Source organism: Myodes glareolus, chromosome 3 (genome assembly GCF_982192425.1).
Source record: "Myodes glareolus chromosome 3, mMyoGla1.1, whole genome shotgun sequence".
Classification (NCBI taxonomy): domain Eukaryota; kingdom Metazoa; phylum Chordata; class Mammalia; order Rodentia; family Cricetidae; genus Myodes; species Myodes glareolus.
Genome location: NC_142028.1, coordinates 116,695,599 through 116,709,083, shown reverse-complemented (window position 1 = coordinate 116,709,083; position 13,485 = coordinate 116,695,599). Strand labels below are relative to the sequence as shown.

Below are 13,485 nucleotides of genomic sequence, written 5' to 3'. Positions count from 1 at the left end.
TGGTGAACTTTTTAAACCTTTCATCTAATCCACTTTCGTGACTAGGACTTTGCTAAAAATCCTTTGAATAGGCTATGTGTCTTATGGCTCAGATACTTAGGTTGCATATTAACTCTTAAATTTGAAAATTATTGTTTAGGTTTTCTTTATACTAGTGTATATTATTCTTTCAATTCATAAAAATAATAGTTGAAATCTGTTAATTTTCTAAAGCCAGGAAAAAAATATTGAAGGAATCCAATTCATTATTAACTTCACTATCTAGAGACTATCTTTCTTAATATTTTGTATATATTCCTTTATATTTATGTATATTATATATAATATAAAAATATTATACACCTCTTTCAAAATTAGCCTGTGCTATGTTAACAACTGAGTAACCATGTATGTGAGTGCTTTTCATATAATTAAATTATTTCCTTTAGCATAATTTTTAATACCTACCTGTATTTGATCTCCTACAGTTAGGACACCTTTGTTTTTGCTGTAATAACACTATTTAAATATTTTACTCAAAAGTTAGTAGTTATTTTATGTATAAGTTATCTCAGTAAAATGAATAACTTACTGTTAATTCTTTCAAAGTTTGAGATGCTGTAATTAGGGAGTCAGTACCTCTGAGGCGTTCAGGAAACATAGCAGTCTGAAATCTGGAGAAACGTGCAAGGTAGCACTTGTAGTCAAGTGAATAAACTGACATAGCTGTTAAAGTCACCAGTCTTTTCAACTTGATGGAGTACATACATTTGATACAGACCGCCAGTGTTTAATCAGAACATGTTTCTCATTTCATACAATTACTAATGTTCAGGAGTGTATTTTGTTTTTCTTAGTCACTGGCTTAAAATGGTGATTGATGGGATGGTCCTTCAGTAAGACCATCTTTCGGCATACACATATATAAAACCACCTCACAATCTCCGAGCCATGGCAGCTGCATTAGTTTACATGTATACCTTGTGATATGCAAATATTGTTCATGGCCTCAGTGTTGTTATTGCTGTTGACAGCACCCAATTGCTAATATGTGTGTGTTCTTCTTTTTTATTCTGTTTAGCTCATTTCTCTGCCTTACATGACTTTACAGTGTTATCTCATTAGGTATTCATAATATGAAAATTCTGTTGTTAGTAAGTCAGTTTAAAAAATTATGGCTTCAAATTCAGACTTTATTATTTGTAAAAATTATATTAAATAACTAAATTTTTCTTGATATAAGGACCAAACAGTATCATTTGCATTGATATGTGTTTCATATCTATTTTGAACTTTTGCTCTGACCACCTTCCTTTTGTTAATAGCCTCCAGGGTAATAGGTTGCTTTCTAAAAGGCCTAAATCTGAGGAGGATGAGGAATTTGTTGAATCTAATGGTGAGGAGGTCTCAAATCATGCCATATGTCCAGGGCACCTAAAAGTCACTGAAAAGCCAGGAAAACCATCCAAGCACGGTAACACAGAAGCCCCTTCAGAGGGAGAAGCTTCTGATGCCAGGATACAAGCAGATCAAAAGTTATTGAATGACACCAAACTCTCAGGTAAGAAAATGTATGATTATTTTTCATTTATGACTATGGTAATTAATAATCTGATGCATTAAAACTGTATCCACTAAGATATCTAACTAAACCACCTCGCTTTTTTATTAACTAAATAAACTTACAAGCTAATTTACCTACGAGGACAAGTGCATGCAGTGCAGTAAGGTATACAGTTTTTATCTGCAGTAGAATGCTGAACTTAACATCCAGTAGTGCACATTTGGTTTAATAAAAAACTAAGATTTACAAAATTTTAAAATTCAATTTAAAATTTACAAGAAAAAGGAGGAAGTTATAGATTATTCTGTTCAGATTTCTTGCTAATTTTAAGAAGAAAATAAAGAATAAATCTTTTTAAAAGGGGGGAAAACATAAAGTCAACTTTATAACACCATCAGCTCTTCGTTATATAAATGCACTTTCATCAAAGAACAATCATACATACAGGCAAAGGACTCAATAATGTAAAATAAATAAATCTAGAAATAAGTAAAAGGGTTAAGTAGTGGTGCAGTGGTGAAGACTGTAAAGTCAGTCGAGGAAAATGAAAGAATAGACCCAATTTGACCTCAGAAAGGTAAGAGCAAACTTTTATTCGTCTGAGAAGTTAGCACTTCTAAACCTGCTTAGCATATAATGGTACAGGATGCACCATGCCAGGTCTGGAATTAGTTTTTGCAGTGGAGAGTTAAAAGGGTAGAGGGCCTGCTTATTTAAAATAAACTGGTTTTTGTTTGTTTGTTTAAACTGGAAAATGAGAGATAAGTCAAATTGCCTAGTTTTATGATCTCTGGCTGCAAGTCAGTTGATTTCCAGAATGCCTAGGACAGCAGATTCCTTGAAGTCCTGAGCTTGTTTTATGACCCAATTATCTCCTTAAAGATTTTCTTTTTTTCTTTCTTTTTTTTTTTCTTTTAAACTTTATGTGTATTGGGTTTTGCCTATATGTATGTGATCCACTGGTACTGTAGCTATAGACAGTTGTGAGTCAGTATGTTGCAAATTGAACCTGTGTACTTTTGAAGAATAGCTAGTGTTCTTTATCACCCAGCCATCATTCCAGTGTCTCCCCCCCCATTTTAAATACATTTTAAATTAAAGCTTAATTACATCACTGCCTCTTTCTTTTGCTTCCTCCAGCTCCTCCTCCAAACTCTCCATGCCCCTCAAGTTGATAGTCTTTTGCTTTTGATTGTTATTGTTTTCATACACATGAACACACATCTAGGAGCAAATATGGTAAAACAACCTGCCGAGTCTGTTTTTATTGTTGTTTATATATGGTCTCAGGGCTGAACCAGTTTGTTAGGGGCTAATACTTACCAAAGGCTAATCCTCTAGTCCCCTCTGCTGTCATATCTCTGTAAATGCAAAAGTACAGCTCTCACATGAAAAGGAATGAGATTACTTATTTTGGAGCCAAATTTGAAGTCTGACATGGGGTGCGGGGAGCAAGGAATGGCTTTTTAGTAGGCCAACAATTAGAAAAATTAAACTCTGGAACTGCAACATTCCAACTTCTCTTTGAAGTTTTAAACAGTCAGTCTTCAGTAGACACATTATTTTTAGGAATTCTCATTCACATCTTCATATTGTAACTTTAAAAAAGAGTTCAAATCATGTTTATACCATCTTTGTAGTATTCTACTTAGGATGATAAAAAAAACCTTTGTGTTTCATTCTTAAAACAATTGTTCCTCAGTTTCTTCTTTAACTTTATTACCTTTAATTTTATTTCATTTTTTGTTTATAATTGAGCAATTTTCCCACTCCTCTGCCTTCCTCCCCTCCCCCTTTCTTTCCTCCCTTTGCCCTCCCGCTTCCATTTTACTCAGGAGATTTTTTTTCATTTATTTCTTCCTAGGTGGATTCATGTATGTCTTTTTTGGATATTTCTTTGTTGTCTAGGTTCTCTGTGTTTGTGGAGTGTGGGATAGCTAGTTATTCTTTGCTTTATGTTTAAAGTCACTTATGAGTGAGTACATATGATATTTTTCTGGGTCTGAGTTACCTCACTCAGGATGGTTTTTTTCTAGTTCCATCCATTTGCCAGCATATTTCAAGATGTCATTATTTTTTTACTACTGAGTAGTACTCCATTGTGTGAATGTGCCACATTTTCTTTATCCATTCTTTAGTTGAGGGGCATCTATGCTGTTTCCAGGTTCTGGCTATTAAAAATAATGCTACTATAAACATATTTGAGCAAATGTCCTTGTGGTTTGACTGAGCATCCTTTGGGTATATGTCCAATAGTGATATTGCTGGGTTTGGAGGTAGAGTGATTTCTAATTTTCTGAGAAACAGCCATACTTATTTCCAAAATGGCTTTACAAGTTTACATTTCCATCAGTCTATGTTGTCATCAGTGTTCTTGATGTAGACCATTTTGACAGGTGTAAGATGGTATCTCAGAACTATTTTGATTTGTGTGCCTGTGATGACTGTGTATTTTGGCCATTTGAGATTTCTCTATTGAAATTTCTCTGTTTAAGTCTGTACCCCATTTTTTTTTATTGGTTTTTTTTTTTAATTGGCTTATTTGTTCTTTTGATGTGTAGTTTCTTGTGTTCTTTGTGTATTTGGAGATCACTCCTTTTTCAGATGTGGGGTTGGTGAAGCTCTTTTCCCATTATGTAAGCTGCCATTTTTCTTGTTCACTATGTCCTTTTCTTTATAGAAGCTTCTCAGTTTCAGGAGGTCCCATTTATTAATTGTTGCTCTGAGTGTCTGTGCTACTAGAGTTTTATTTAGGAAGTTGTCTTTTGTGCCAGAGTGTTCAAGGGCACTTCCCAGTTTCTTCTCTGTGAGGTTCAGTGTGGTGAGTTCTATGTTGAGGTCTTTGATCCATTTGGACTTGTTTTGTGCATGTGATAACTATGGGCCAATTTGCATTCTTCTACATGTTGATATGCTAGCAACATTTGTTGAAGATGCTTGCTTGCTTGTTTTCTCGCTTCTCGATTTCTTGCTTGCTTGCTTGCTTTCTTTCTTTCTCTCTTTTTCTTTTTTTTTTTTTTTGTTGACTTAAAGTTTTAGTTTCTTTGTCAAGAATCAGGTATTTTTGGTGTGTGAATTGATATCCGGTTCTTCAATTTAATTTCATTGGTCTTCTTGCCTGTTTTTATGTCAATACCAAGATGTTCTCATGATTGTAGCTCCATAGTAGAGTTAGAAGTCAGGTATGGTGATGCCTCCAGAAGTTCCTTTATTGTACAGGATTGTTTTGGCTACACTGGATTTTGTTGTTTTTGTTTTAACATATGAAGTAGGATATTGGTTTTTTGAGGTCTGTGAAAATTTTGCTGGGATTTTGATGGGCATTGCTTTGAATCTGTAGATTGCTTTTGGTAAGATTGCCATTTTTACTATGTTAATTCTGCCTATCCAAGAACATGGGAAATCTTTCCATTTTTCTGATGTCTTCTTCTGTTTCTTTCTTAAAAGATTTAAAGTTTTTGTAATACAGGTCTCTCACTTGTTTGCTTAGAATTACTCCAAGATTATTATTATTATTACTGTTTGTGCCTATGGTGAAGGGTGATGTTTCTCTGTTTTTTTTTTCCAGCCTATTTATCATCTGTATATAGGAAGGGTACTGATATGCTTTTGAGTTAATCTTGTATCCTGCTACATTACTGAAGGTGTTTATCAGTTGTAGTTCCCTGGTAGAATTTTTGGCGTCACTTATATATATTATCATCAGGAAATATTGAAAGTTTGACTTTTTCTTTTCCAATTTGTATCCCCTTGATTTCTTTTTGTTGTCTTAATGCTCTAGCTAGACCTTTGAGTACTAGATTGAGTAGCTATGAAAGAGTGGACAGCCTTGTCTTGTTCATGATTTCAGTGGAATCGCTTTGAGTTTCTTTCCTGTTCTGACAGGCCTATAGAGATAGAAACTTAAAAGACCATGTATTTTGCTGTTAATTTCTAAACAGTTGTGAACAACGGGTTGGTAGGTAAAAGAGTTGAGAAGGTAGAATGGGAACAGCAGTTAATGCGAGCAACATAATTGTGTATTATACATAATTATTTCCTTATAGTTCTTCACCATGAATTCTATCACTGTTTCTTTAATTTGGTTATGACTTCAGGGTAAGTTTTAACTAAGTGTGCCTAATTTTCTTATTTCTATCTAGTTCTTTATATTTTGATCTATTAGTTTTGAGACCTTGTAGACTACTTAAGTAGAAGACTTGGTTTTAGTATCAGACCTAGCCTGTGATAGGTAAAAATTAAGAGGATTTTGTGCATCTGGGAAGCGCTTTATCATATCTCACACAAGAAAACTTTATTTATTTCAAATCCTTTTCTCCAAACCATGTGATAGTTAAAAGAATCACTTTTGCCTAAGTCCAATTGCATTCTACATTTTTTCATTATACCATAAAGGATTAATGTAGCAAATACCTTTTATTGGATTCCTTGGGCATTATATGTACCATTTATAGACCTTCTTTGAATTCACTGTTTTTTGTATAGCTGTTTTTAGCATTATCTATTGGAAAAGTTTTTATTGCTACATAGATTTTGAGTTGTTTATCCTTTTTAAAATATTTTGAGTAACCTATACATTGATGATAATTTGAATTACAACATACTTTTAATCTTTGATTGTCTTGTCAATTTTTTTATTTTTTGTTTTGTTTTCTTTTCGAAAGTACTAATTTGGACTTGAAGAGATGGCTCCACATTTGAAAGCATTTGTTGTTCTTACAGAGGACATGAGCTTTGTTTCCAACACCCACAGGGAAGCTCACAGCCATCTATAACTCAAATTCCAGGTGATCTGACACTCTCTTCTGGATTCCATGGTCACTAGGCACACATATTTAGTGCATTTACATTCTTACCAGCGAAAACCTCATACATGCCTACATAAAAATCATATACAGAAAATAGAAAAGAAGTCCAAATTCTTATTGTAATGACACTGATGACTTTTCATGTTTATGGAAATTGAGGTGGACAATCAGAAAACATAAAATCAGCCATATATGTGGCACACACTTTTAATTACAGCACTTTGGAGGCAAAGGCAGGGTGGTCGGCCTGGTCTATAGAATCTGGAAACCCTGTTATGAAAATCAAAAATAAATAAATAAGTAGATAAATAGTAGATAAATGAAAGAAAAGAAAATATAAAATCAGTAATCATTTAATTGTTCAGTCACTTAGTATTAAAGCAATGCAGCATTTATTGTTAGTCTTTTGTTTGCTCTTCAGGTAAAAGCTGTATAAATTCCCCTGTAACAACTAAAACACATAAGAATGACGCAGCTGTTGCTATAGCTTCACCATCTGTGTCCAAGAAAGACTGCAACTTCATGCCATTTTCTAGTGGCGAGGTAACAGGCAAGGAGTCACATCTCCTTACGATTCTACGGCCGGAGTCTCCGAAGTTGTCTTCCTCCCTGGCAGAAAGTAATACAATATTGACGGAGGAAGAAGACAATGATGAAGAGGGCATCAGAAGTAACCTTGAACCTGGGGAAATCCCTGAAGCTCATAGTGAAGAGGGAAATGAGCTCAAAATCCCCAAGGTACATGTCAGTATGTATTTCTACTTTGTTCATTGGGTGGTGGCCTATATGGTTATAATAATGCATTGTGAATACAGTATATTATCCCCTGAAATTTTGCTTTAAGGCAGAAATAAACAGTATTTACGAGCTTTAATCATATTTCATCAATGGAATACATTTTTGGCAGTGAAATACTATGAGTTCTGGCTTACATTTTGATTTATTAATACTGAAAACTTTTAGCCATATTTTGAGATCTAATTTTCTTTCACTTCATACTTTAAAAATGCAGCATCTTTATTTGGAGCTAATACAGTCCTCACTGCAAATATGCAGACAGATCATTTGTATACTCATTAGTAACTTTCCACAAATACTAATACATGATAGGAATTATTTTGAAATCTTAATCATATTGATATTTAGACAGTTGTGATACAGTGTTCCTCTCACCAGCCCTGTTGTCCAGTGTGAGATAAGTTGCCTCTTGGGCATTTTCTTCCTGACAATATAATTATTAAAAAGTCAATTTTATTCAGTCTTAATATCATGGCTCACATGATTATTGTTTTCTTTGATTCCTCTTATTTAGAATATTAGAGCTTCATTTCTGATCCTGTTTATTCACATAAACAAACCTTTTGCCTCTCAGAAAAGTTAAGCTCTATCTGGAGGTTTCCCATCCTGCTTGGTTCTGTGGCCCCTTTTAAAGTAACCACTCGAAGACTTCATATTAGTTACATAGCATTTGGCCTGTCAACTCAGGCTTATTTTTACCTAGCTCTTATAATTTCATTTAACCCATTTCTGTTATTCTGTATTTCAAGGCTTATGACTTGGAATCTCATATTTTGCTTCTCCAGAGGCTGCTGGCACCTCCCTGACCCTGCCTTCTTTCTTTTTGTATCTGTCCGGATTTCCTGCCTAGCTAAATCCTGCTCTGCCATATGCCAACGCAGCTTCTTTATTACCAACGACAATAAAACATATTCACAGCATACAGAAAGGCATCCTCCAACATTCCCCTTTTTCTTTCTAATTCAAAAGGAAGGTTTTAACTTTATCATAGTAAACTATATACAGTAAAATGGTTATTAAACAAAAATTATTGTTAAAGTATTTAGTTATTTGTATTTGACAAAACTAAAGAAATTTTTGTGAGAATAAGTTTCGTATCTACATTTATTATAATTAAGGAAAACTATAACTGTTGTCTTCAACTCCATCAAAGACCCCAGAAGGATATAATACTTAAGTGAACAGGAAGTACATTGTAAGCAACTTCCAAAATTCTAGAAATAATAGATGCCTGGACAGTCATCCAAAGTTTTTTTGTAATGTTGGGACATCTCTCTTTAGCCTATAAGCCTAAAGTATCTAGCTGATTTATCAGTAAAGCAGGAAATCCGAAGGATTGACTAATCAGGCTATTTTGGCAAAATTTATCAGTAGCTTTTCTTCTATGTCCTTCAGAATTTATGCAGACTTTTCCATTAAGCAGGACTTAAAGGACTGTCCCACCTTGTTTTTCTCAAGTTCATCAGTCATTTTCCTGTAGGTCCTACATGTCCAGTTTATACAACTTATTGTATGAAATGCAGGAGCAGGTTTTTTGCCCAAATGGCTAGTCTCACCACACTGAAAGCAAACTCTACGAGGAGCTTATTTGATGGCCATCATCCTCTTGAAGTATTTGGTGCTGCCAGGAGCAGATCTATCTCATTGTCCAGAAATGTCAAGTTATTAAAACATTTTTAAATGGCACATTCAGTAGATCTTTGACATGTTTGAAGATTATGTACCTATTTGAAATATATATCTGCATATCTAGAAAATCTACCTAACATTACTATAAGTTTAACTTAATTTGTATTTCTTAACTACTCATTTCATTTTTAAGTTAGCCACATAAACATAATATCTTCAACAAGAGTAGAAATAAATAGTATAACAAAATTAACCCAAAATTTGTCTCAAAAAACAAAAATTCATACCAATATCAAGAATTTTGAAATTAGTAGTTTTTGTTTTTTGTGTTTTGTTTTGTTTAAGGATTTAGATTTAGTAATTTATGCTTATTTCAAGTTGGGAGCCATTTGTAGACAATACGTTTCTGTCCTGCCTGGTCCCACAGCCTTTCAGTCCCAAATAAACACACAGAGGCTTATATTATTAATTATATACTGTTTGACCTGTTATTCAGGCTTAATAAATATCTCTTACAACTTAAATTAACCCATAATTCTTTTATTTATGTTTAGCCATGTGGCTTGGTACCTTTGCTCAGTAAGGCATTCTCATCTTGTTTCCACTGTGTCTGACTGGTTATTGTATCTCTTCCATTCTTCTTCTGAGAATTTTTCCTAGATTGGTTGTCTTTCCTATACATCCTGCCTGGCTACTGACCAATCAGCATTTTATTAAACCAATATGAGTGATAAATCTTTACAGTGCATTATTCCTAATCATTACCCATAACAACTTGTAACCAACACTCAAAACAAAGACAAACATCCATAATTCAATTTTTTTTTTGGAATATAGACATAGATTTTTCTGCTAACTGGGGCATTGGAAATCTTCAGAGCACCCTGGGAAAATTTAGGATTATGGTCAAATCCTGACTGGAGTATTCTCTAAGGCTGGAGCACCTCAATCAGTCATATTGAAGGTGTTCTTGATGTAGATAGAACACAGAGGTGCTCTAAGACGTTGGATCATCTGGGCCATTCACTTCTTTTGGAGATTTTTCGGTGGGGTGGGGGTCTTCCTCAATAAAACCTGACTTTTCTTATGAATGAATCCAAATCCTCTTATTTCCTGTGGAAATAAAAGCAGAAAATCTTTCTCAAAGTAACATATCTTTTGTCTTAAATTTTGAAGTCAAGGTATTTTTAAAATATATAGGTTGGTTTAATCCAGCAGGATTTATAATCAATTGTGTTTTAGCAGCTGTTACTCCTTCCTCAGCAGTCAAACAGTTGAAAGATAACACAATAACATAGCGTATCCATATTCTTTGTGTATTACTCTCTTTTTAAAGTTCTTTCTCTATCCTTTTTCTTTTCTCTTCCAAGCCTATGTTACTTTTAAACACACTGTAACACATTTTTAGATGTCTTTCATCGGAATCTGTCTGTACTATATACCTCTATCTTTTTCTGACCAGATGAGTCTCTAATCTGCTAAAGTAGAATGACTACAATTAAAGCAGCATCTTTGGCAGCTTGCTCCGCCTCATTCTTGGGCTTCCTAATAGTCTAGCTTCATGGTGGAGGTACTTGTGGGAGCCATGTTTATTGCTACAACTCTGCAGAGTTTCTAGGTCCATGCTATCATCAAGAAGCCTGCCGTTGGCTGCTCATAAACATCGTTTAAGGTTTTGGTAGTAGGAATTCTTCAAAGAATCACTTGGTTTTTGCCCCTAACACTGAGTCAGGTAGCCTCTATTAAAGGAACTGTGCCTCTACTTTTCTCTACCAAGCAGAACAAATCCCAAGAAAATGCAGCTACCAAGAAGCCATGCTTAACTCTGTTCTTTTGTCTCTAAAATCCATTACCAAGCTCTCTCGGATTTTATGTGGCTGTAGTTGCTAAAGGTTGGGTGCCATTTGTAGCAGATTTCTTATCCCACCTAGCCCCACAGCTGCTTTTAAAATATACTACGAGGCTTAATATTAATCGCATACTGTTTATCCTATTAGCACAAGCTTATTATTAACTAGCTATTACAACTTCACTCAACCCATTTCCATTATTCTATATTTTACCACAAGGCTTGTGACTTGGTATCTCACAGCTTACTCCTCTGGAGGCTACTGATGTCTCCTCAAACCTTGCATCTTCCTCCCTGTATCTGTTTATATTTTCTGACTAACTATATTCTGCCCTGCCACAGGCAAAGTAGCTTCTTTATTGACTAATGTTAATAAAACATATTTGCAGCATATAGAAGGTCATCCCACATCACCAAGCCCCTATGCTGCTTTTATGGCTAGAGATCCTTTCTGTATTTCTCCATTGTTCTCGTTTGGTGTTAAAATTATATGTTTGCCAAATGAACAGTCGTTAAATCAGGCATGGGTCAGATGAGCTAATGCTGTGCTAACATTCTGAATCTCACCAGGGACTTCAGTTGTCTGTGAGGAGCTTTTCTGTCATTTGAGAGGGTACCTGATCAACCTGTTGATTGTTCCCAGTTTGCTAAACCTACTCTGAGCCTTTTCACATTCTTTAGTCACAGAGCATACTATGAAGACAGCATTTACAAATAGTCTATTTCTTAGTAGTCTTAAAATATAGTTCAATAATCAGTGGACTTGATCATTTTCTAAGTTAATGTATTCTACACAAATACAAATATATCTTCAAAATATTGAAAGTAAAATTGGAAAGTGTCTCCTAGGGGCTTAAAAATATCTTTCAAAACTTAATGACTTCATAACAGGAATGCTTCATTTAAAAGTGATATTTTCTTACTGAACCTATGGCTCATTTCTCAATAGAAAAAAGTCATTTATTTCATTTGGCTGGTTTTTCCTCTCTGTGAGGGTAAATGCTAGATCACTTGCCAGATATTCATGCATGAAAGGTTAGAGGTGATACAACTTCACAGTTCTTGATCATTTTATGAGTGAGCATGTAATGGTGGACTTGGCCAGTTTTAAAGGACCTTTAAAATCTTGCTAACTTTGGTACATCTTCCATGAAAGACAGTATTTTTTTAAGGAGAATTAATTGACCTCTTGGGAAAAAAAAAATGCTACCCCTTTTCCTTTACCTCCCATTTCTCTCCCTCTTTTCCTCTCTCACTCTCTCCTTCTCTCCCCCTCCCTCAGCCTCTCTCCCTCTGTCTCTCTGGTAGTACTGTGGATGAAAACCCAGGGCCTTGTGCATGCTAGGTAAGTGTTCTACTACTGAGCTCTACCCTAGCTTGTAAGTCGAAATTACTTAAAATGCTAAGTTCTTAAAGAGTAAATAAGTATAAGATTTATTACTAAACAGTGATAACATTTTAAAGTATATTTTTTTTCTGAAACAACTCTTTATTGAGTCTGAAGAAGCAGCTCAGTAAATAATGTGCTTGCTATTAAAGGATGAAGAAAAGTTAGTCATGGCTGTGCTAGTTTGTAACCACTGTGCTTGGAGCCAGAAGCAGTGGAATCACTAGAGCTTTTTAGCCAGTGAAACTAATGAAGAGGTAATCTCTGGGTTCACTGAGATCCTGTCTCAAAATGTAAAGCAGTGAGCTAGTGATGTGTCTACATCTTACATCTGCCTGTTCTTCTGCACACACATGTACATACCAGACAAATGGGAAAAAGAAGTAAAAGCTGAAAATTACCAAGTATTATTCATAGAGATTTCTACCTCTTTTTTTTTTTCTTTTTCCTATACTAGATAATAGAAGGACAGCCCAAAACTACTAAGAGTTGGCGCCATCCACTTGGTAAGCCTCCAGCCAGATCCCCAATGACTGTTGTGAAGCAGCAGGTAGTGAGTGATGAAGGTGAGTGTATATCATTATTCATCATCTTTTTTTTTTTTTTTAGTAAATTTTATTAAATTATAAAAGTTTCCATTTCCGCCCCCCCTCCCAACACCCTCCCACTCCCCCTACTCCCCCTACTCCTCCCTCTTCGTCCCCCAGGGCAGTCAGGGTTTCCTGCCCTGTGGGAAGTTCCAGTTCCTTCCCCCTCCCTCCAGGTCCAGGAAGGTGAGTGTCCAAACAGACTGGATCCCCAAAATCCAGTATATGTAGAGGAAACAGGTCCCAGTGTCATAGTCAATGGCTTTTCAGAAAGACTTCGGGCCAGCCACAGTCATAGAATCCGGCCAAATTCCGAGAATCTGGTTAGATCACGTCCTCGTTCAGTCCCAGTCCAACTGGCCTTGGTAAACTCTCATCAGATCCGTTCCCTTGTATCAGTGGGTGATAGCATCCCTCGCAGTACTGATTTCGTTTTTCATGTTCTTCCTCCTTCTGCTCCTCATTTGGACCTCGGGGGGCTCAGTCCGGTGCTCCAATGTGGGTCTCCGACTGTATCGCCGTCCTGTGCCAGATGAAGGATCTGGGACTCTTGTCTATTTCCTACCTCCTGGTGGATAGCTAAATAATCTTCATCAGGTTCATCTTCTTATTTAGCTTCTCTAGGATCACGAATAATAATTTTATATTCATTATAGTCATTTTATAATAAATGACTTCAATTGAATCACATCAAATCATGTCGTACGCATTGTCTGTATTTTTAAACTGAATCATTTTAATTCATGAACCCACTAAGAAACCACCATGTATCTTTTTTAAGTCACATATCCCATTGTAACATTTATGTTTTTTTTAAATTTGATTAACCTTTATGTGATGTTTCTGTGAGACTTCTACTAAGTACTTCTTCATTACATTTCTAA

General features: G+C 35.2%; 1 protein-coding gene across 1 annotated transcript in view; it reads left to right on the top strand.

Annotated features, from left to right (window-relative positions):
- Nucleotides 1-13,485, top strand: part of Kdm4c (lysine demethylase 4C) — a 172,856-nt gene that overhangs the window by 101,908 nt on the left and 57,463 nt on the right. The window contains exons 10-12 of the mRNA XM_085686138.2: nucleotides 1,305-1,540; nucleotides 6,773-7,089; nucleotides 12,472-12,580. Coding sequence (XP_085542264.2) covers nucleotides 1,305-1,540; nucleotides 6,773-7,089; nucleotides 12,472-12,580 — 662 coding nt within the window. The remainder of the gene's footprint in view (nucleotides 1-1,304; nucleotides 1,541-6,772; nucleotides 7,090-12,471; nucleotides 12,581-13,485) is intronic.